Source organism: Artemia franciscana, chromosome 13, assembly GCF_032884065.1.
Source record: "Artemia franciscana chromosome 13, ASM3288406v1, whole genome shotgun sequence".
In the NCBI taxonomy this organism is placed as follows: domain Eukaryota; kingdom Metazoa; phylum Arthropoda; class Branchiopoda; order Anostraca; family Artemiidae; genus Artemia; species Artemia franciscana.
The window spans coordinates 21,134,465-21,159,761 of record NC_088875.1 but is presented as its reverse complement, the minus strand read 5'-3'; the positions used below and the strand labels follow the sequence as shown (position 1 = coordinate 21,159,761).

The window sequence follows — 25,297 nt, the reverse complement described above, 5'->3', positions numbered from 1 at the left end:
ACAAATAATAGGTACACCAACTAGCAAAAGTGGCAAACCCCTTATTGCCGAAGATTATTATGAACTAACAGCCGTTTCTCACCCAGAGTGAACCGATTCTTACCTATAAGTCCCTCTCCCGTGATAGACATCAAGTTCACCGGAAACAAATAAATGGGTACACCAACTAGCATAGTTGCAAACCCCTCATCGCTGAAGTTGACTGTAGCCTAACAGCAGATTATTACTTACAAGTCCCCTACATGTCTTACCACTGGAACCAAATTGGTTTTACCATCTAATATACTGGAAACAAATAATAGATACACCAACTATCAAAAGTTGCTAACCTCTCATTGCCAAAGGTGATTATTACCTAACAGCCGACTATTGCTTACAAGTCCTCTATATGTCTCACAATTTATATCGACCTACATTTCGTTTCCGTGTGTACCTTACTACTGAAGTTGTCAACCCCTTGAAACTTTCAAACTGGTATACCTCATGAAGGAATTTTTGTACCAAAAAATGGATGTCATATAGTTTGATCAACTCATAAAGAGCTATCGATTGCCGTCGAAATAAAAATTCTAGCTGTCTTAGTTCAAAAGTTAATTTTTTTTTGCCGTAGGCCAAATTTCTAACGTCACCACTTAGAAAGGAGCAAAGGATTAGCTCCAATTTCTTTAGGAATGAGAGAACTTTTAAAGTTTATTAGGCACATCTGATACCATTTCTCTACCGCAATCCCAAGCCCAGAAAACCGAATGATAAACTCAGCTGAAATCACGAACAGAAATGGGTAGAAACAATAGACGGCAGCACTTTCGGACCAGTGGGAAAATGCCACATTTTTGCTTCTGTAAATTTTTCTATTTATCACTCAAAGAAGATATATTGGCTGTGGGGCCGGGTAACTGCTGCATATATTTAACACTTATAGATTTTAGTCCATCTTCAATTTGAAAATGGTGCCTGCCTGCTAGAGCGGAGCTTTCCACTCGAAAGCAGAAACATGGTTTGATGAAACGAAAGCTTGTCTGCACAACTTCAGATACTCCTCTCTGACATAGGCTATATAACTCCACTTCACTTCGCACACCATAGGCTCTGGCTCGTGGACAAGCAAAAACCATCCTTTTTGGCCCCAGGCAAGAGTTCAGCAGAGCTTTCCAAAATGTAATGTCATATTCAGCAATCCGCCCTGAGGTCCACACTTTCCGTAAAAACCGCACAGGTTAGACCCCTACCAGTTTCCAGGAATAAGCTGAGATCGGCGGCATAGGAAAAAAAAAAAACAGGACAAAACCAAAGTGTTGCTCTCGCAACACAAATATTTCTGCAAGTGAAACAAAACAGAGGGAGATAAAACTGATATTTTGACCTTTGAACAGTCATAAGGACTTTTGCCATGCCGTTTAGTGTTCTAAACAATGCAAGAAGAAAAATAAAATAAAGACTTGCCCTTCTGATATTAATGTAAATAATACATTATGTACACGCAACTGAAGCATGATGCTTATATAATTTTGTTTCCATTGACCCAAGTGCTTTATTGCGCTAACACCAGTTAGTGCATCATTTGGTATGATTAACTCATCGGATGAATGAATTATCCTGGCTCTCTGTTTTCTGTGAGGTTTAGTTTCCAGTCGTTATTTAGCTACTGTCCGAAGAATAGTTTTATTCGGATAAACATATATTTGCTGTATTCAATAGTTGCACAGAAAAGATGTAATACCTTCAGAATCTAGAATTTCTTTTTTAGTATTTTAAAATCATATACTTTTAAATTAACCCTGCGTCTTCTTGGCATATCAGTAACTAGAAATCAGGAAAAGAAAGATATCTCGCTCATACAATTCCGTTTTGTATCCAATAATATCGCATAAAACCAAACTAAATTAACTCTCAAATAAGTAAGGTTGTCAGAATTCAGTTACTTTTGAATTCAGAATTCAAATACTAGTTTAATGACTCATTTATATATGAAACAGTAACCTGAAAAGGGGTTGAATCGTCTATTTTATCTTTTTTTAACAAACTTAGCTTAACACAGCATAAGAAAAATAGCAAAAGATAATGTTATACAAGTTGATTACGAAAAATCTTGTGAAAATTGGCATGGGTAGATCCATACCATATCTGCACAAAAGGAAAAGATGGCAAAAAAAAAAACACTGAAATTGATGGAAAATAAGAAAACTAAACTGCAGTAATCATACAAAAATTTTCTTCTTTTCAATAACGATTTGTTTTTTAGTGTTAAAGGAGAATTTAAGTTTTCTGTTTTTCTTTTTTTCACAACTATTGCACCTTGTTTTTTTCATAATTGCTATTCTATATTATCCCTTAGTTACGTTACACTGATCGTATTCATCACTTCCATCAAGATTATTGTAATACAAAAATCAAGGGAGGGATAACAAACTCTTCAACACGTGAAATGACACCATTTTATGCAATTCTAAAAAAGGGATATGCCAGTCTAGCCTCTCACTGAGACTGTCTGTCTTGGCTTTACTCCAATTAGCCATGGCTCTCAACCTCTTTCATCATTTCCACCAAGTCGATAATCATTTAAGCTTACCTACGATTCCCTTGATATTTGCTTGTTCGATGCGAACAGGATTTGTTTGAGGGAAGTATTTAGATGCAGAAGTAGTTGTAGCAGCATTTCCAGATGGAACATAGCGACCAGCACCTGTCCAAGAAAGAAAAATGAGTTAATACCTAAATGTACAATTCAGATTATTCTGAAGTCTATTTTAACAAAAATATTGGAGAATTGAGACCAAATAGGATTTCAGGAAAATAAAATCTTCCGTCAAAATCTGTCCCCATCTTAGAGCTCAATCTTCTAACCTGGCCACAAAAATAACTCCCTATTATCCCCACCAAAGTGATCTACTATTATAAAAAAAAAATAGTTCACCATCATCCCTCCCCATTGCTAAGTGCATCGTTTAATCATGAATAACTATACTCTGTCTTCTTGTTTGTATTTACTTAAAATGGATTTGGATTTTCCCTTGACTTTTTTTAAGGCTCTTTTTCAATTCTTTTGTAAATTATGAAAGAGTCCCTTCCCATCCTAAAAGAAGAATTTAAGGGAGAAATGAGAAACATAAAAAATTATTAATCGTTTCTTTAGCAGGCCTCCTGGAAACCAAAAAGATCATTTTGCAGGCTTTGTGTCTTCACCTCTAAGGCCCCTCACGCCTTCGGTCATCCTAAATGGACCTAACTTGGATTCAATGTGCCTGGGACTTTGACCTTAGCAAATAGCCTTTGGTTTGATCGCGTGGCGCTCCGGAACTGGCGCTCGCCAATAAAAACTCGCAAGATTTTTGCGGGCCTTTTATAACCTCCCTTGGCTCATTACGGTTGGTAGCTCTGGTTAACAGTACTTGAAATAAACTCGCTTTACTCTGGCCTCCTTTAAATATATCCGAATAAAAGTATATACAACTGACATTTCGAAAAAGTCGGAAGACGCCTGAGGCACTTAATGTTCAAACTACAGAAAAGTATGTTTTAAACACTATTTTTTTTTTGGCTTACAGTATACTTTCGATGACTTTCCATGCAATGTAAAACTGTACAAGGTGCATTTTCAGAGGAATACCTGTAAATAGCACCCCCTAATTTGGATTGTAATATATTTGTGATAACTCTTCATGTAATGGGATATTTTGTAAAGTGTGGAGTTTAGGGGATTTTTCTCAGATCTTACTAGCAAATTACTTTCATGATTTCAAAATAGTTTGCATTGTATTTTTGATGACTCTCTACATGATGACAACTTTGTTTATAGTGTACTGCTAACCAGAGAACTGGCTTTTATTCTACCAGTGTCATCTTGCAGCAACTTTTCACCACCTCCCTTAGGTTAGTCAGATCTTTGAACCTCGAAAGCGGGCCACCAGTCACTCCCTGTTTCTTTTTAACTTTATCAAGTAAAAAGACGGCGATCGCACCGGCTTTTAGTCACCTCGCTCCATTCTCTCTACCTTCATCAGCTCTCTCAACTCACTTAGTTTTACCGGCTCTATCCGTTTGCTTGTGCCTTTGGCCTTTGCAAAAATAGCTCCACCTCTCTCCACTAGCTACGGTTGGTAGCTCATGCTTAGGGCCATCACAAATTTGTAATCACGACGTCATATTTCCATTTTTTTAGGTTTTATAGAACGTATTTGTCAGATTTTTATAGCCTATATCCATTCTCATTGTTCTAAAATACTCTACATAAATTTCACGTTTCTAGCTTCATTAGTTTAGGTGATTGTTCAGCTTCAGTGTATTCACAAAGCCACGGAAATTTTAATGCTCCAAATGTTTGCTTCCTGGGCTATGGTTTAAGCATCCCGCCTTTTAAGAGGGTTCAGGGAAGAGTTTCAACGGCTTAGTTTGAACATACGGTCTTTTTTTATTGGATTCAGCTTGAAATTGTACGGTAACCATGAAAACTTAAATATTCTTTAAAACATCCCTTAACTATATAACAGGAACAAATTATTTGTCTCGCTAGGAGGAGCATTCAACACATCCTAATAACATGATCATTACAGCGCTGGTCATTTTCTAACCTCTGGCACTTTAAAACCATTATATAAAAGAAGGGTTAAATGCATAGTTATTTACCCAGGTTTACAATTGGTTTACAGACTTTTACAGACCTGCAAATTAAAAAAAAAGAAAGGAGTAACTTTTTGAGTCGGGAAAGAACTATCCTGCCTAAGCTCGAAATTGTCAATTCAAGTGTTTGGTGTTCAGTATGAAGGATCACTTTTTGTCACCTTCAATAACAGATATAAATCATTTCTCTCATGCTAGAGGCATTCTTGTTAGTTAGTGCACATCTTCTAACCATAACTTTTAGATAAAAATCAGTGTGTCTATGATGGCCTCGTAAATACAGGTGGTAGATCAATGATACATTTTGATTAGTAATATTATATTATAGCATATATTATACGTATATAGTATTATGTAGTGACTTTAGCTTATTTTTGAGGTGAAGGTGAGTAGTCCTTAAGTAATTTTCCTTTTCTTCCTTCTTATTCCACTAAAAAATACACGCTAAAAAATTACCTTATATAAGATATATTGACTCCAAGAGCAATACACTACCCTATAAGAAGGGGCACACAGAGTACGCCCATAAAGAGTCGACGCAATGGTTTCAACTAAGCAGACGAGATCTGCAAAACCTCTTATTCATTTGTAATCCACTTATACTTTTTATTAAATATAATTCATTTATTAATTAATCGCTACCTAAATGTAAAGTCAACTTACCGGTAAATGGATCTACGTAGGAGCTGCTGGAGCTAGATTGAAGTTTTGTAGCATTCCAATTGCTATTTTTAATAATAAAATTAGCTACTTCATCCAAAAAATGTTGGCTCAGTTCATTTTCAGTTAAGAATTTTTGAGCTGCCATATAGGGATCGTCTCCCTCATTGAATGGAAGTTGAATAGGCGGAAGACCTTCTTGCACATCTACATCAAACACAAAGTCGTAGCGCTAGGAAACAAAAAGTCATAACTTCAACACTCGTTGTAAATACGATGATTTTCCATACCATTTGGCTGCGGTAACCCAAAACGCGTCATGTGATATAAAACTGATTTTACAGGAGTGGAAAAACCGATAGATGATTTTCACTTTTTCTACTTTTATGGGAGGACATATTGTTTAAAAACAAACCGTTGAGCGGCTAGGTTCTAAAAGCTAAGTTACACATTCGTACATTACTAGGTTGTATCTGACGCTGCGGCCGTGGAAACAGAAGTTTAAAATTACACCTCTGATTCTACGTGCAGCTGCCTTACAGTAGTGTGTTTTCTGAAGACATACTGGTACGACGTCCCCTATCTCTCTCCTATTTTTTTTATTACCCCTGGCATTGATAAGTAATAAAACGTGATATCCTGTCATAAAAAGAAAGAAAGAAGGGAAAGCGAATGAAATAGCCATACGTATTGTTCAATCAATTGAGGTGCAACGATACTGCTTCATGTCCATCTTTTTATTTCCTTTATTTTTCAAAGCTGATCCCCCAGTATGGAGCCAACGAAACTTAGTAACACCATAACCTATTTTTGAAGAAGGGCAAATGGGCGCTTTAGCTTTGGCTACGTTGAGGAAGTGACGGCTTCCTCAACACACGATAGGGATTTGCCAAAACACAGTATGATACTCATTTAAGGGACATTTAATAAGCAGCTGGTTAGTTTCATAGCTGTTACACGTTCTTTGTTAAATTTGGAGTGAGCCTAAAAACAGGCACACTAATGCAATAGCAAACTTTCAAACACAGTGAAATGTTTTACTAAAAACATTATTGCAGACTTTTCAGTAAAAAAAAAAAAACGCACAAAAAAGAACATACGATCCTACTTTTTTAGGTAGCCAATTTCATCTACACACTTCCAATGCAGTAAAATTTTGCTAGATGAATCTAAAGATGCTAGATGCCGAACTTGCTAGTGATGGATGCTAAAGTAAGTAAAAAAAAGAAGAGAAAAAAAAATCTGGACAAAAAAGAACATACGATCCTACTTTTTTAGGTAGCCAATTTCATCTACACACTTCCAATACAGTAAAATTTTGCCAAAGATTCTAGATACCGAACTTACTAATGATAGATGCTAAAGTAAGTGTAGAGTAAAAAAAAACTGCACAAAAAAGAACATACGATCCTACTTTTTAAGGTAGCCAATTTCATCTACACACTTCCAGTGAAGTAAAATTTTACTAAAGATACTAGATGCCAAACTTGCTAATGATAGATGCTAAAGCACTTGCTAGAGTATTTACGTCTATTTAATCACTACAATTAAAGGGTAAAGATTTGATTGAGCCAAAAAGTTTAAGCAATTTGACTTGCCCAATTTTTGATCTAGATCCGCACAGATCTTCACTCTAGAGCATTATTTCTTTGTTACGGTAATTTAGTGGCCAACTTAAACAATTTTGGCTACTTAACAAACATTTATCACGACGAAAAATTTATCATTTATCATTTATCACGGCAACTGTAAAATTTTTCAGCTCAACAGCAATAGTCTTATAGTTTAATGTTTGGGTTTCTTCTAATTATTTGAAGAGGCCATGGAAGAAATCGTGTGTGAAGGAGAGAGATGAGGATTTAATTGGAATAGGGGGAGTGTAAAACGAAAAAAAAAACATGCTTAATTTCTGTTACAAGTATTACTTTTTTCATTTCCATCGATATATCGTGCATCTCTTAGAAATGGTAACACCAAAAAAAACTTTTTCAATTTTTAACTTTTCCAAAAAGTTAAAAATTCATGCTTCCCTCTCCCTAAGGTTGTACGATTTACAAAATATGCGAAACAACAGGAAAACTTTTTCTGATACCTGAGAAAACAGGGTATTATAGAAATATTCCTTGCCCTATAAAAAATTCTTCAGCTCTTGACTTCTTAAAGAAAAACCAAACGAGAAACTCATTTCAGATTGCCTAGATTTACAGCAAATCTCTCCCATCCACCTCAGTCAATATAGATAAAAACAATTCTAGTCTGTGTTCCTTACGTTTGTACATATTCAAGAAAAAGAGAACACCCAATAAAGTAGTTTGTATTAAACATAGCAGGCTGAATTAACTGAAGTTAGATGGTTGCATCTTTTTTTCTTATTCAATTAACAAAGTCGAGATAACTGGTGTTTTCAGGTGTCAATTTGATCAAGTATATAAAAATAATACAAAGGAGAAAATTCAAAAGAAATTTTGTTGCTCAGTTTAATGTTAATTCAGTGACGTTAATTCATTAATTCATTTGTTAATTCATTTTAGAAATGTCATGGTCAAATGGGCGTGAACAAAACTATTTGGCATCCAATGGCAAAAAAAAAAATTTCGAACTAATTCTTTTTTACGAACTTAAGCTCCTAATTTTTTGACTATATAACATTAATGGTCACAAACTGAAATCTCGAAAAAGTTTGACCACTGACTTGGCCAGACTAACTTCTGAAAGACTTGATTCACAACGTTATATTTTATAAGAGGAAATAGGGCTACATATGGATGCCTTGTGATGAGGGGTAGTTTATAGTCACCTCTAACTGAATATCTAACCTAGCTAAAGTTTATGGTCTTTTTAAAGCAGACTGAAACAAATTTACTACACACACTGGAATTATACATAGAAAATTCGCGGTTTCTTTCACTAGCCGTTTTTTCCAAGAGAAAAATTTTACTAGCACAAGAGTGCTGGACAGACAGCTATCTGTGGATACCACAACACAATTTGGGACCATCTTTATATGGGTTTATCCGTTTTCTTATCGTTGAGCATAAAAATACCTTTATTTTAATTTATTATAATCCTTCAGCTATCCAAACATAAACAAATTATTCAGTTTAGAAGCCTCTAACATCATTTTTATACGATTCTACCAATATGGGGGGTTAAAGCCAGATTCGTCTCTCACTCAATCGGACTATCTGTCTTGGCCTTTCCTATAATTAGCCATGGTTTGATGCCCACATCTGTTCGATTTTAGTTTAAAATCAACGGGCTCCGTTTATTCCATCCATTAAAACCATCCGTTTATTCATTTCATCGAGTATTCAATAAATACTTCAAAACTTGCAACGAAACAAGCTGAAAGATGAGTGCTTCGTTAAATTTTCCTATTTGATGCAACTGCACTACGAATTGTATTACTAAAAAAAGAGAAATGTATAATATCAGAAAGTGTTGAGGTGTAAAGAGAACTGTGGTTCCTTTTACATGTGATTTGCGAAGAAAGGCTATAACTTGTGGTAACACCTAACCCAAACTTGGAAATAAATGTCTAGGAACTTTTGGAAACAAAAGCTGACTAAATGAACTTATGCAAGGTGAACAAGATTTTCAAAAATTTACAGGATTTGATGTCTCAGCTTATTTCTGAAAATTTTACTCACCTGGCTCAGCAAATTCCTTTAGTATGTCCAAGAAACCTTATCTGAAAGTTGATTATTTAATTCCCTATTTTGTGAAGATATCCTGTTTTTTCATCTTTATCGATTCTACAGCCATGTCCATTCAAATATCAATAACAGGACTATAATAAGCAGTATTAGAAGCGAAAAAAAATAAAACAAAAAGAAAATAAAAGAAGGAAAATAAAGCAAAGGAAATCTTACTTTCCCCATATATTCTTTGCCACTCGAACATTGTTTGTTTTTATCATTCACTCCAACAACATTCCCAATTTTTTCCCATTCTTGTTTTGACGCTGACCAGGAATAACAGATTCTTTCGTTGTTTTCATTAATAATTTTAAACTGACTATCTCTCGTTCCGGGTTCTAAAAGTGATTCTGGGCCAGGTAAGCTGAAAATAAGAAACTATATCGACTTCAACAGTTTCACAATACTGCTGAACTTTATCACTAAAAAAAAAAAAAAAAAAAAAAAAAAAAAAAAAAAAAAAAAAAAAAAAAAAAAAAAAAAAAAAAAAAAACCCTCACAACGGATGAAGCAAAACACAGAACAGTTCATATGAAAAATTCTGTTTCATCCATTCAACGAAAACTGAAATAAAAAAAAGATTAAGCCAAAAATGCAAAACAGACTTGTTTAGTAAATTCCAACGTGGAAATACCTTTCAAACTAATTTCAGCCATTCCTAGCACAATAAAATAGAGCTAGCACATTCCTAACAAAATATATACCTAGACATCCTGTGCTAAAGCATGTGACTTTAAATGATCCCGTGTGTTTTATCTCTCGGATATTAAATTTACCTATTATTTCTAACCCATATTCCTCCCTAACTACCAGAAGACTAAAAATAGTTTCCTTTTCAATTTAAATATTTTATCGGATCAAATTATTTTATTCTGTTGCATTATATCCTTTGACCTACTTTACTCTTAAATTCCTCCCTCAGATCTTATTCATTCGGCTTAATGTTTCGGTAAAATTTTTATTTAATTATTTTGTATGAAAAGATTGAAGAGGAAGCCGTGATCCTTTTTTTTTTAATCAGCGATTGCTTCATCATATTCAATTGTCAAATCGTGGTCGGCAAACTTTTTATATGGCCCTACGATCAAAACAGACGGTTCTGGAAGATCATGATTTCTGAGCCCGCCTAATAAAAAGAAGGATACATCCCAACTATCCTAAATAAAATCACAGATTTGAGGAAATTATCAGCCATGAACGAGGGCTTTTTTCCCGATTTCAAACCAAAAATGCATGATAATAGATCAATATATGGCTCTCAACGAGGCTAATCAACACACTTTTTGCCATGGTTTGTCATTACTAACAAGACTTGGACCCAACATTACACGCCAAGGTCAGAGAATAACAATCGAAAGAGCTGATAGGGAAGGAGAAAATGAAGTCAAAATGGGCAGAACCAACAAAGAACATTTATTGTATAGACTCTGAAGAAAGAACCCAGGGACAAGATTGGTGAGGACCATTGCAGCAAGTGCGTAATTTAAGAGAAAATTCTATAAAGAAATAACATGAATTTAATTCTATTACTTTGTTTCTTCTTTAAAACCCTATGGTCTTCCATGCTCTGTTTTACAGGAAAACAGTACTAAAGTTATTCTTATAAGGAAACAGTGCGGTTATTTCAAGTTTCCCTATACTTTCTTATTTCTTCATAAATTCCACCTGTATTTTAAATTTTTACAAGTACCCCCCCCCCTAAAAACTGAGCATCCCTGAATTAGTCTCTCATATTAAAACACAAATATTACGGGGCAACTTTACACGTCTTGGGGAGCAAGTCAGTAGCAAGAGGAATAGTAAATCCGGAAGCACACCGTATGAGAGCTGTGAACATGTGGGTTTGATCAGGCCCAAAACCTTTTGCGACACATAGGTGAACAAGAACTCAAATAGCTAAAAACTAGAAATTTTGCAATTGATATTTAAAAATAGTCAAATGTATTCTTATACACATCCAATTAAGCAGCTAATAATTTAATTTGAGAGTTAGACGACAGCTTTGTATTTTTATGGTTTCTGCACCCAAATTTCTTCCTACTCATGTCTGAAATTTTGCTAATAATGTTAAAAAAAAAGGTATGTTACAAAAGAGGCATGGAAAACTAAATCATATTTTAGGAAGTTAACATAACAATATGATTATATTATATTTCTGCAGTTGACTGTGCTCCCCATTTTTTACAGCCAGTTCGTTAACCTCTAATAGAACTTCAGTTTAGCTAAAGCGTTCCGATTTAGCTATCTAACTCACTTTTTAATATCAATCTCGTCATTTTGTTGCTGAACAGCAACTTCTACTTTGATTACTTCATCTTGAAACGCCATCTGAACGTCTTCTGCAGCTTGTCTACTTACATCTTTGCTAAATATTCTGAGTATACCATCACTGAAAAAAGAAAGAAAATTATTTAAAAAGATATTTTGATCCAAAGAACCAAACTAGACAAAAGCTTGACTAGTTGATTCCTGAAATCGTTTTAGAACACGTAGCCGACTGGCTATGTGTTCTAAAACACTATACGTGCTATACTCTTGTGGATGTTTACATTGAATTGACAGAACTTTTTTTTTGTCTCTCCCCCCCCCCCCCTAACTCCACATTGAATTTTTATTTTGTTTATAACAATGTGTCAAGAGTAAAAAGGCTTACCAATATAAGCTCAAAATATTACCGCGGGACGTTTGAAACGCAAGGTCAAGCAAATAGGCTGCTATGCACTTGAACGATGATAGGCGAACAAAAATATGAGATTTACCTCCACTGACACGGTATATTTTTCTAGCGTACACAAGAGAAATGTGTCACCCCTACAGTATGCCAAGAGGAGTCCCTAAAAATTCGTTTTAAAAAAATCAAGTTAAATTTAATAAAATTCATGTTTCATTGAAATCTTTAGTTCTAGCCTGTTCTGACATATACGAAGAAGTTCTGTTTTTTCGTTTGATCCCTCTTTATTACCGAAAAGTATCATTTATAATATCATATCATGCCTCATCCATAAACGGCTCATAATTATCTAAATCTTGTTCCACGATATACCTATCGGGATCAAACCATATATATATATATATATATATATATATATATATATATATATATATATATATATATATATATATATATATATATATATATATATATATATAGCGCATAGAAACTGTTTGCCTCCTTAATCCCCCCACTAAACGTAGCAGCATCGTAGGTTCTTCACTGGGACCGCCATATATTTGAACGACGGTCTTATTGTGTCATAAAAAAATCACCGAAAATGAACAAAAAATCAAAGGACTGATAAAATTGAGAGAAGAAAAAAGACATTTCTCAGAATGAATAGGCCTGCTCTCAGGTTACTTTTTTCAACACTATTGTTTCTAAATTGGTATGACTACATGAAAATTCTAAAGCATCAGTCGATATTTTTGAAGCAATCTGTTTAGTTTTCTTATGTCTTCTCTTTCTTAAATTTTTTTTTAGGTTTTCTTTTCTTTCTCAATCTAGTTTTCTTTTCTTGATCTGTCTTGTTTAGTTTTAACTTTATTGAAACAAGAAAAAATCGTATTCCAGATTTGGATTGATGTCTTTTTTCTTCTCAGAACCACAAACGAATAAAAATCTGTGTTACTCTAACCAAATTTTTGTTACTAGAGTTCGAACTTAAAGAAAATGGTAATATCTCCATCTTGATTTTCTTATTTTTTCTGGTTTATAACTGGAGGGACTCGCAAGTTTCCCGAACTCTTCAAATCCCCCTTACCCTCCAGTGTCTAGACATGATCCACTTGAATTATGATCGCATAAGTTGTGTGAGTCTGAATTTTACTTTATCCAACCAGAATGTTGCGGTGGTTTGTTTACTGGGTAGCCAATAATAGATAGTCATTATACAGTATTTGATCTATATATTTCTGGTAGGAGCAATTTATGTATAAGGGTTTTATCATCTTGCTCCCTTCATGGTTAAATGTTTTCATATTTAAGATCAGTTTTTGTTCAGGAGTAGAGATTTTGACAATTCTGAAGTTCCAATAACAGTTGTGTCGTAATGGAAGACTAATAGTCATTTTATCTAAGAAAATATGAAAAAAACTTCGTTTTCTTAAAGAGTTAAAGAGGCTGCGTCCCAAAGTCGAACCTTAGTATTTTATTCCAAAATACTTTTGGAGGCAAATAGTTTCTATATATATATATATATATATATATATATATATATATATATATATATATATATATATATATATATATATATATATATATATATATATATATATATATATATATATATATATATATATATATATATATATATATATATATATATATATGTTCAGGATGTGTTATATGTTCATGTATGCTCAGGATGTGGTCGATGACGCAGTTAAACAGCTAAGGTGCAGTAGCGCATCCTTGTCGTACTCCATTTTGTATGGGGAAGGAACAAGAGAGCTTCTCGTTAACCAGGACGAAGCTTTCTGTGTTGCTGTAAAGTTCTTTGAACAGGCTGACTATCTTTGCGGGTAGACTCACAGCTTTCAGGATTAGTCAAAGGGACGGTCTGTCAACAGTGTCAAAGGCTGAAGGAAAATCAATGAAAGCTATGTAGGCTTTTTTGTTGAATTCCACTGTCTTCTCAACGATCTGTCTTACCGTGTGAATCTGCTCAGTTTTTGGATTCCGCCAGGCCAAAGCAGTGTCTTTCCTTCTCCAATGTCTTCTTCACCGCTTCCCGTAAGGTGCGTTTCTGTTATTCCTGCGATCGTCACTTTATATCTTTTTAGTTCTTTTGCTAAAAAAAGCTTAGAACCAGGCTGGTTCAGCGTCAGGACATTCCAGGTGGCAACATTAATGCCACCTTGGTTAGCGATGTTCAAAAGGGTACGTCCTTGGGCAGGCCTGGGTCCATTTGGGAAAGTAAGTGGGGCATCTGAGGCTGGATTCGTAGCAATGAATTTCAGGTGGGGGGCTGCTAACCCAACCGTCCCTAAGTGCATTTAGTTCTCCGGTGGCTAGTCGCAACAAGGTGGCTGCAGTTGAAGAGGATAAACCGAGCGATGGGTGGCTGCGAGAACTGTATATTTATACTAAACACCAGTTTGCAAAGCAGCTCTCTCTCTTCATCGGAGTTGATTTATTTCGTCTTGTTCGGAAGAAGTTCGGTCTCGGTCAAATAGATTGTGTTCCAGTCTTGTAAAAGATATGCCAAGTCAAATACCGTCTTGTGTACCATTTTCCCCATGGGTTGAGCATTGTAAAAAAAAAATTTCTGCTCCAAATCCACTTATTTCTACAAATGGTAAGCTGAAGAAAAAAAAAGTCTAGAGGATTTGATGGGATTTCTGCACAGCATTTGTCGTTGTGTGGTGAACTGTTTATGGAACACATAGTCTTCATTTACCAGACGATATTTAATCTGGGATTTGCCCTGATTCTTTTTCAGTTGGATGATCGACTCCTATGCCCAAAAGGAATATATCCTATCCCCAACCTCCTTCTAAGTATTTGTCTTTTCGCCCAATAATAATTGCAACTTTATTTTGTAAATTTTTTTTTAGAATTTAATAATTGATGAGTTGCAAACTAAATGTATAGTTCAGGCCCACCAGTTCGGTTCTCAGTCTCGCCTTGGGTGTGGTCATGCCCTTTCTACTTTGATATCTGCTTTAGTTGATGCAGAAAAGCACGGTGAAAGCATTGCTTTAGCTGCCCATGATGTAAGACGCGCATTTGATTCACTTCTCCATGGGGAGATTAAATTTGACTTGAGTTTTGCCGGTGTTGACCCCTGCATCCTAGCCCCGCTGGCTGACATGTATAAAAATTTGACAGCGGAACTTATGTTCCCTATACTAGCTACTGAGTCTACAACTCTTTAATATGTTTTTGTTGTTTCTCGGCGTGGAAATCTCCCTTCTTCCAGTAGAGAAGGGGGTAAGACAGGGTACTATCTTGTCACCATCAACATTTAATAATAGTATCATAAGGCTACAATCAAAGTCACTTATGACTTATATTCTGTGTGATAATGATTTGTCTTCAATTAGTTATACGGATGATGTACTAAACCTGAGCCGGTCTCTGCATGGGCTAGAAGCTAATTTCATCAAGTTACAACAAGAGTATGCCCATATTGGACTCCAGTTAAATGCTTAAATGTCTGAAGTACTGTTTTTTTAATCGAAATCTGAAGCTGGTCGGAGCGTCACACTTGGTGATTCTATTGTTGAGCTCGCGGATGATATTGTATATCTGGTCCTCCTTATTGGACGGTCAATACTAGAGACGGGGCGGTTACTGCCTTTTCATTTTCAGAACGGTCTTCTTTAACATATAGCTGCATAGTGGCAAATAAGCGGAAGTTTGATCGTCGTCAGTTGGCCCAGGTGTAAAATGATATGGTTTTTCCTCACTATCTGACCTTAGCCCATTTTGGCACATTTTTACGGCTACAGATAAACAGAAATTGCGTTCACTGTACTATAAATATGCACAGTTTTTGATGGGTTTACCACCGTGGACAAGCAATAGGTATGTTACGCGCCAGAACAGAACCCCGAAGAAGCGATTCTGTCGCAAATTGACCGATATAATTCGTCTATCAAGGCCCATCCATGGAACAATATTTTACGGCAGCAGTCTCCATCTGTTTCTGATTATTGTGTTTTTGTTTTCTTTGTGTTAGATGAATTAGTGTCTTGTGCTCTTTTGCTTTGTTTTTGTGCTCCATCTGTTTTTCCATTGATGAGTATTAAATATAATCATTCATTAATGCATTCAAATATATATATATATATATATATATATATATATATATATATATATATATATATATATATATATATATATATATATATATATATATATATATATATATATATATATATATATATATATATATATGAATGGATGAATGAATGAATTTAATACCCATCAATGGAAAAACGGATGGAGCACAAAAAAAAAGCAAAAGAGCACAAAACACTAATTCATCTAACACAAAGAAAACGAAAACACAATAATATATATATAATGAATGAATTTAATACCCATCAATGGAAAAACAGATGGAGCACAAAAAAAGCAAAAGAGCCCAAAACACTAATTCATCTAACACAAAGAAAACGAAAACATATATATATATATATATATATATATATATATATATATATATATATATATATATATATATATATATATATATATTATCAATGAGTGCTTTAAATTAAATCATTACCATACATCAATTACAAATAAAGCTAAAATAGGTAATTGGCAAGTGGGCAGAAAGCAATTACTATATTTTCTTTCATTTAAAAATCTATCAAAATTCCAGGACATAATGCACTCCTTACTGCCACCATTCGTGGTCCTGATAATGCCAATTAATCTGACGTTCAGAAAACCTGAGATATTCTTTTTAAACTTTAATAAATATTAATGTACCTAGATCCTGTAACAATGTCATCATTTGAAAAGGCCCCAACAGTCCAAACACTTATTGCAGGATGTCGAATTATTTGTATACATTCGGCTTGTCTCTTTAAATCTTTTCGTTGAAACTGCCAAATTCTTACAGATCTGTCTTCTCCACAGCTTGCGAATCCATTAGATAATTGAGTTAAACTAGAAATATCAAATTTGTTATAAAAATTAGCATAATGTAATAAAAAATGTAAACAATTAACCTATCTGGACGGCATATGATGATGCTCTTGAAGAACGACTTCAAATGTGCATTAACTTGTTACGGCCTAACCACGACATATTCATACTTTAATGACCCAAAAACAGACTATTAAAACACCAATCTAAAAAAGAAAAACAAATCTTAGATTAACAAAACGAATTAAGTGAAAATTGTAAGTGCTGAAATAAGTTTTGGAGCAAAGTAATAAAATGAAAGCTGAAAAATCTTATTTGATTGTATTATATTATATTATTTGGTGTAAAATCTTATTGGAACAAAAAATAACCGAAAAGAAGAACTAGCGTCATACATGAACTTGTTTTGGGTTCAGAGTCAATTTTACCTCTATGGGAAATAGACGAGAAAGGAGGGATAAGTCCTCGTGATCGAGACATTTACCAGAACGAGTTTTCGAAGTTCAACAAAATGTGATGGGAATTAATAGCCTTTGAAAGGAGAGATGGTCCTTAAATTTTCGTAGACATGATATCTACTACAAAAGCTTTTTCAATCGTAGTCAAACTTGATTACAGGTAATATCTCGTCAGAAAATATCTTGTTGGGTCATATCCAAAGTTTGATTTGAGGTTGTTGGATCTTAGCTACACTAAATCACATGTAACATAATCTAGATTCAACTCAACCTCTGTACAGGAGGGAGGGGCGTCCTAATTCTTTACCATAAGTAAAGTTAGCTGAAGCAGATGTTATATCTCAACCAAACTAGACAGCAACTCAGAGCTAGGCTCAGTTCTTTCGTGGTCTGCGATTGGTTCAACCTCTGTAAAGGGGGAATCTCTTTAGATTAAAATCTTCATTAGACAAGTCCTAGTAAAGAGCAATAGATATGATATATAATGTCAGTTATCGATCAGAACCTCTTGTCATCTACATCCATAAGAATATTTTTTTAGAGATTAACAACAAGGAACTATGTTTCATCATTAGAGGGTTCTGGTCCTATTCAATTGGCATTATCACTTGAGTCGCTCCACAGCCGTAACTCCCGGGTCACACTTGCTGCAACACTTCAGGGAACATTGACACTGGAGGTCTCAACAAGAGGAAACTACGCTTATAGCACTGGCGAAATTTCAGGTTTAAGACGGGAGGTTCATCAACACTGTTAGGGTGAAATACTAAAATAAACTATGACTTAATGTTTCTTACCTGTAGATATAATTTTCATGGCTGTAATATGTGGCAATACAATCTCCCTTGATGGACCAGTGCTTAATTGATGCATCGTTGGATGCTGATAAAAATTCATTAGAACTGAGAACAAGCAAAGACCGCACAGCGTCAGTATGACCTAGACATAAAGACGAAAAAGCAGCCTGTAAAATTTTGCTAGGTTTACAAAGATAGGTACATCATAAACATTTAAAATAAACGCACCTGCAACCTGTGGGTGGAGAGTGTATGCAGTGGGTTCAACCCATCATTCCCCTGACATGGGTTCAAAGCACATTTCCCAAGAAATCATGGCTTAGAAATGCATTTCCTTTTGGTCCTGCTTCCCTCCTCCTCCCAGAAGAAATCCCCACCCAAGAAACGGACTTCGGAACATTTATGTTCCAAATATGGAATCTGAAAAAATCCTATTTTTCAGATCACATGGACAACAAAAATAACAATTAATCCTAATCCAAAGCATTAAAGGCTCTCGATACTCTCCTCTCCAATAAGCTTATTGCCAATAATGTTGAATTTCCGAAATTAACAGATGTAAACCTCATGATTTTGTCTTTAGAGAAACAGCATTTAACATGTTCGAAGCTCTAAAATGATTTATTTCTTGACTGAGAAAATTATATGGGCATATGGGTGTATTTAACCAAGTTCAGAAATTTCTTTTCCCCTGGATATCCAATTATGATATCGAAGGAATCAAGTCAAGCATGTGCCGAGGAACGGCAATACGAATTGAAATAGTGTCTTTTGATTAGGAACAGTAACCCAGACAGTTTGAGACAACAAAAATGGTTAAAACCTTCTTAATTCTACCTCACCATCCCTTAGTTACGTCGATGTTAAAAGCTTGGTGCTGATTTTTTAGCTTTTTTTATAACTTATTCGTACAAACACTTTTATTCTCTCCTGAAATTTATTGGAACTGTTCTCAATTCATTTCCAAAGGGAATAAAAAGTTTCGAACTCTTGAATTTTTCTTGCTTATTTTCCACGATTAATGTGAATTCATCTTTGAATGAATTAATTATGGTTGGTTTGACAATTATGTAGGGCGATTTGCACTGGCTGATTTTTCCAAGGGTTGTCAGGGATCGATGTCTGAGTTTTTTCTCCTTTTATTGTCAATTGTTTTGTTTTTCTTCCCTGTATTTCCGGGCCATAGAGACTTGCAGGGAGTTATTTGATGTTGAATGTTTTGCTGATGTTACTGTGTTTTTAATGTGTGTGTGTTGCGTTTTTCATACAATACTTTAAACAATTGATATTTTAAACAAAATAACAGAACTAGAAGTAGACTTTGAGTTATTGATATACACAGCAAAGGCTATAGGATTACTTGCCTTCATACTTTTGTACACAGCAGTCCTTTTTCCAAAGAAATATCTTTTTATCGGCGGATCCTGTCAGTACATACATTGAATCAACATCTTCAACTACAGCAACGCACCAAACGGCAGCTGAATGGCCCTTCAATTCATAAATGCACTGATTTTCCTCCCATACTTTAGCAGTTTTATCCCATGATCCTGTTATAAGAAGTTTATTTGTAGCCGAATACTCAATACATGAAACTGGAAAAATAAAATGTTTCCATCGATCATTTTTGCATAGTGAAAACGTTAACACATAACAAGAAATTTGTACAAAAGTAAACTTTGAAATATCCATATGAAGAAGCAGAAGCAACAATCGTGAAGAAGAATGGCAATCGTGCCGCAGTCGATCCGCTCTTCGCCCTGCCATAACATTTTTCTTTTAAAAAGGTGTCAGTTGTATAGAAATTTTGTATTGAGAGGCGTGAGGAATAAAGTTATTTATTTATTTAACAAGGTAAAATCTTTCTACAATTAATTTTAACTATGAAACCTCCAATTCCACAATGTGATAAGGTTTGACAAGACAACTTTTTTTTCACTTAAGGCAAGACCCAGGATTTGACTCAATACTTCAATTTTCGTTCACATATACTTTTTTTGTCGTTTGCGCTTTACTGAAAACAGTTTTACTTCGAGCAGTGTGATTTTGTTTGTATTTGAGCAGTGTGTTTTATATCGAAAAAAATCATCATATTATTCGAGTTTTTTTCATTACTGGAAAAAAAGAAATATGTGTAGACTAACTACTTAATATACAATGATATCCATTCCCAGAAGTCATAGCAAAATTTTAATTTTCAAATTAGATAATTATTTTACTTTATTTCCGGTCTTCTTTGCTTAATGCAAATCTTTACTTTTCTTTGAAGAACTTCTTTTAAGGAAAATATTTTTTTCTAAACTGATTTCTTTTCGTTTCTAATCGACAGTATTTTTTCTATTGGTTAATAAAAACAATGTTTATAAAGTTATTTTTATTTTTGTTGGCACAAGAAGCAAGACTCAGCAGAATTTGGCAACACATTTTTATAATAGTTTTACTATAAAACTTTGGATGGATGGTTAGGGCAAAGAATTAATCACAAATGTATTGAAAATCTACATAATTTTTGGCCTTCCGTAGGACTAAACCAGTACTGATTCCAATAATGATATAGCCTTGAATACAGGAGCGTAATTTGCTACGGAGCAGGGGGGGCAGCAGCCCCCCCCCCAGACATCAGTTTGCCCCCACACTCAACTCTAGTTTGTCCCCCAAGCTAAAATTTAGTTTCTTCCAAAATCTTGTCAAAACTAAGATAAGCCAGAATAATTCAAGCATCAACAGAAACAGATCAGTGTTTTTAGTACGTATTTACCTTTATAGTATTATAAAGTACCTTTATAGTACTAAATAGTACCCTTATGGTACCAAATGGCTTATTTTTTAGTTTTTGCTGCCATTTTCACTTGATTTGGGAAAAATAGCTCCAACTTTGCCCCCTCCCCCACCCATGATTTTGACTAAATTACGCCACTGCTCGAATATAGTGTGATCAACGAATTCATTGTAAGCTTCTCATTGCATTATATATTGTTTTAACTGCTTCTTGGTTCAAATAAATGCATTTTGAGCTCATTTATTCGAAAGAGTTCTAAAGACTTGTTGCTTAAAAAATAAAAATAAGACGTCAAGAATCAATGGAACAAGATATGTTTCAGGTTGACGTTCCCTTGGCTGTGAACTTTTAAATGAGGTATCTTCATAGCCAGAAACTTTTAGCTGACCAATATAAAAAAAATAATTAGCACTAAGAATCAGTACAATTGCGTTTTTCTTCAAGCATTTACAGTCCTTGCTGATCCCCCTTGGTCCTCCCAAGTCAAAGTTTAAAATCTACTTGATCTACTTAATCTATCTCAAAAATATCTCAGCTGTTCCCGAGATATTGCAAGTACCGCCTTTTGACAACTTGAACACAGTTCAAAATCCAAATCAAAATTGGTTGGAAGTTTCAACTTGGCATCCTTTGTCGTTACTGAAATACTGCATATACGCCCTATTGACACCCTGCAGTCACATACTGTCTTTTGAATTAGTTAAACATCATCCCTTAGCAAGCCTTGAAATTTTCAAGTTAATACCCTCAGCCGTTCCTAGGATATTGCAAGCACGTCCCGTTGAAAATCTGGATGCAGTACCTTTCTGATTTAGTTCAGTCTTCTACTCAACATCATCTGAAAGTTTCAACTTGATACCCTTAGTCTTTATTGATATATTGCGAATATGCCTTTTTGACAATCTGGATGCACATAGTGTATTTTGATAAGTTCAAAATGCCCCTCACCATTCCTTGACAGATTCAACTCGATATCATTAGCATTTCCTGAGATATTGCATATACGCCCTTTTGACCACGTGGACACGCAGTGTGTCTATTGGTTGAGTCCAACATCCCTCTCAACATTCCCTGAAAGTTGGAATTTAACATCCGTAGCCGTTCCAAAAAATTTCAGACATGCCCTTTTGACAGCATGGATGCAAATAGTGTCTGTTGATTTAGTTTAAAATCCCCATCAACATACCCAGAAAGTTTCAATTTAAGACCTTTAATCATTCCTTAGATATTCCAGCTGCGTTCTTTTGCCCTCCCCCACACCCATAATTTTCCAAAACACATACAATTAAAATTTTGAGATAGCCATTTTGTTCTACATAGTGAATCGAATTTACTGAAAAAAAAAACAACAACTTAGTCTTCCCCGTAAGGCTTTATGGCCAAGAAGAAAAAAAAACAGCGGAAAGACAAAACAAAAAATTAAGCAAATACATCCATTAAACATTTTTTAAATAATACACTCGCGTCGTAAACCTAACAATACCCCCTCCCCCAAAAAAATAAAAGATAAATAAATAAACAATAAACAAATAAAAATAAAATAATATCCCAGCTAGGCAGGGGAGCAGTACGTGATTCCACCTACACAAATAAACAGCAGACCCAATCTGTAGATATCAACTCCAAGGAAAGAGCGTATCTCACGAATAGATTTGGATATTAAGTTTGAACTTTCAGAGAACGCTTAAGGGGAAGATGAATTGACAAAAAGGTAAGATGTGACCACTATTAACACTACTACCACTGCTACTTTTAGTAATACTACTACTACTGCAACTAAACTACTCCAACCACTACTGCAATTGCAACAAATTGCAAGGCTTAGAGTATTAAGATGAAAAGGGCGTCAAAAAGGCGTATCAGTAATATTTTTGAAACAGTTTACCGTGTCAAGGTGAAACTTCCAGGGCATCATGAGAGGGATGTTCAGCTGACCAAAAGGCAACATTTACATGGTACTACTATTATCAATACTGCTGCTTCTACTGTTACTACTAATAATAATACAACACTAATACTGCTACTACTTCTCCTACTACCACCAATATTGCTGGGATACTAGTACTATTAAGACTAAGTCTATGAAGGTGAAAATTTCAAAGAATATTGATGACAAATTTTGAACTAAATCAAAAGACACTATGTGCATTCAGATTGTAAAAAAGCATATATCAAGAATTAATTGGGGTATTAAGTTGGAATTTTCAGAAAATTCCGAGATATAATGAATATAATGAAAGAAGAGAAGATAAATTATCTTCTCCCTAAACCGTAAACAGTGGCGCTGCTCCAGCATGTATGAGAATATTCACACCCTTGATAGCCGATTTATTTTCCACTGAAGTCTTGACCTTCGAGAGGAAATAGATGTGAAGTTACTGGCCAGTAAGACTTGACAGAATTCCTTTACAAAATTATTTTATTTGTCTCTATATTTTTGCCAACTCAATTTTGCATGTGGAGATGTTCCAGGGAAATTATTGGGAGGATACTTTCAGCGTTTTTGGATTTCCGGGGGAAAATCTCCATGGAAGCAGTTATTTCTGGAATGATCAGGAAAGCGATTACAAATTAAAGTATTTTTCAAATGAAAGCATGTTAAGGAGAAATCATCAGGCTGAATCATCCCAAGGGAATTTTATGGTGGGAGGGGGGGGTCAGCAAGGATGGAATTGTCCGGAGGAAATTTTACGGGGAGGGTGGTATGTTTTACGTGAGAGGAACTTTCCACAGAAGAGTTTTCCTCCGTGGAGGAGTTTTTCTCTCTTTTCGGAGGAGAGGAAAAGCCCCCTGATATACGGAATAATTTCTCTTTGTTTTGAGTTTTAATGCTGCTCCTTACTTTCAGTTGCAAAAACTTGTTTTTTTATATTTTTTCTAATACAGAGAATGGTCAAAAAAATTTGAAAACTATGAGCAGAAAGCGGCCGACCGTTTTGAGCTTTTTCAAGCGTAGGAAGCAAAGAGCAAACGAAAACGAGGAAATAAAAGATCAATTAAGATTATCATGCATTCATTTTGATATAATAAAGCCGTTAAATAGCCAATATAAATTTGAATTTCATTTGAGGCGTAGTGAAAAGCCGAAAGCCACTCTTTTGGTGAGAGTTTTCCTCCCTTTTCGGAGGAGGAACTCCCATCATATGCGGAATAATTTCTGTTCGTTTTGGATTTTAATGTCATCCCTTACTTTCAGTTGAAAAAGTTCGTTTTTATTTTATATTTAACTTAGTACAGAAAACGGCGAACGAAAGATTGATAAATATGGAGAGAAAGCGACCGATCGTTTGAGCTTTTTCAAGCGTAAAAAGCAAAGAGTAAACGAAAACGAGAAAATAAAAGATCAAGTAAGATTATTATGCATTCATTTTGATATACTAAAGCCTTTAAAAGGCCAAATATAAATTTGACCTTCATTTGAGGCATAGTTAAAAGTTGAAAAGTGCCACTTTAGGTCAAGATAGGGATATATATATATCGAGTTTCTGCCTTTGACCAGACCTGAACAGGGTTCCCATCAATATTATTTCATCGCCAAGTTCAGTACTATTTTGCCTTTTTAATTCTCTCTGTCAGTACGACGATTATTTCAGTATTTTTTGCACATGAACATGATGAATCTAGAATTATTGTACTCATGAGCATGATAAATCTAGCATTCCATTCTTTTTTTTTCTCTTTTTTTTTAATATGAAGAAAGTTAAATGCAAAGGAATAGCATACTTGTCAATGCAAAATTCAAAAATTTCTACGATTTTGCGGATAAGTGATATTTGGTTTGAGTTACTTAAAAGACAGAAAATGGCAAGTTGTTGTGTTGGATTTATAAGACAGAGGGGGGGGGGGGTCGGTGACTGGGTGCTCAAAAATCCTAAATTTCACTGAGTTTCTAACCATCTATTATTCAAATTATCCAATAGTCTTTTTTATTATCCCCCCCCCCCGGCCAAAAACTCCTGAGTACGTGCCTGATGTCAAAGTTTAAAAAAATTCCGAGCTTAGATTAAACTCTGATTCAAATTCTAAGTTGTAACCACTTGAATCTAAGCCATTCGCCTGACCACTCAATTGAGCTCTTATTAATGTTGAAGGCAACTAATTGCAGACTGTAGCCTGTAAAATTCAACTGAATATTTACAAAATAAAAGCTAATATTTCTCGAATCAAAGTATGGTTATTTGCTCGCTTTAAATTATAAATTTTCAAAACTCCTTTCCTTTTCACTTATCGCTGGCCTAACCTCGATTTAAGGTACATTTTTGTCGCCTTATCTCAAAGGAAATGGGGTGATGACGGTCCTTAGTAAGTAATATTATAGAGCACGAGTAAGGAAAAATTAAAGAAAAAGGAGAGGAAGAAGTGAAAGAGAAATAAAATAACCAATAAAAGCTATCATTCCAGAGCGCTGAGTACGTGTACGCAAAAGGCATAACAAAAAAGCTTTTACGCGAGATTAGAACTTTTTTCAGTATTTTCTTGGGAATTTTGGGCGAGAAGTATAAGATAAAATCTTATCTGAGTGGCAACTTTTGACCTGAATGATAATTTAAAAGCAGTCAATAAATGCTGTTGAATTAGTGCATTAGCGCAAGCAGACGAAAATAGTTTTAGACCAAAAGCAGTTGATATAAAAGGATTTAGCAATTCATAGCTCAAGGCTAATCGTAATGCGATTTTCGTAAGAGCTT

At 34.7% G+C, this 25,297-nt stretch overlaps 2 protein-coding genes across 2 annotated transcripts in view; both read right to left on the bottom strand.

Annotated features, from left to right (window-relative positions):
• LOC136034648 (elongation factor Tu-like) overlaps nt 1-25,297 on the bottom strand; it is a 235,032-nt gene that overhangs the window by 66,759 nt on the left and 142,976 nt on the right. The gene's annotated exons all lie outside the window — the stretch shown is intronic.
• LOC136034645 (phospholipase A-2-activating protein-like) overlaps nt 1-25,297 on the bottom strand; it is a 42,254-nt gene that overhangs the window by 6,427 nt on the left and 10,530 nt on the right. Inside the window, exons 3-9 of the mRNA XM_065715946.1 lie at nt 19,195-19,425; nt 17,831-17,972; nt 16,417-16,596; nt 11,230-11,364; nt 9,150-9,339; nt 5,281-5,509; nt 2,570-2,683 (exon numbers count right to left, since the gene is read on the bottom strand). Of these exons, the coding sequence (XP_065572018.1) occupies nt 2,570-2,683; nt 5,281-5,509; nt 9,150-9,339; nt 11,230-11,364; nt 16,417-16,596; nt 17,831-17,972; nt 19,195-19,425 (1,221 nt within the window). The remainder of the gene's footprint in view (nt 1-2,569; nt 2,684-5,280; nt 5,510-9,149; nt 9,340-11,229; nt 11,365-16,416; nt 16,597-17,830; nt 17,973-19,194; nt 19,426-25,297) is intronic.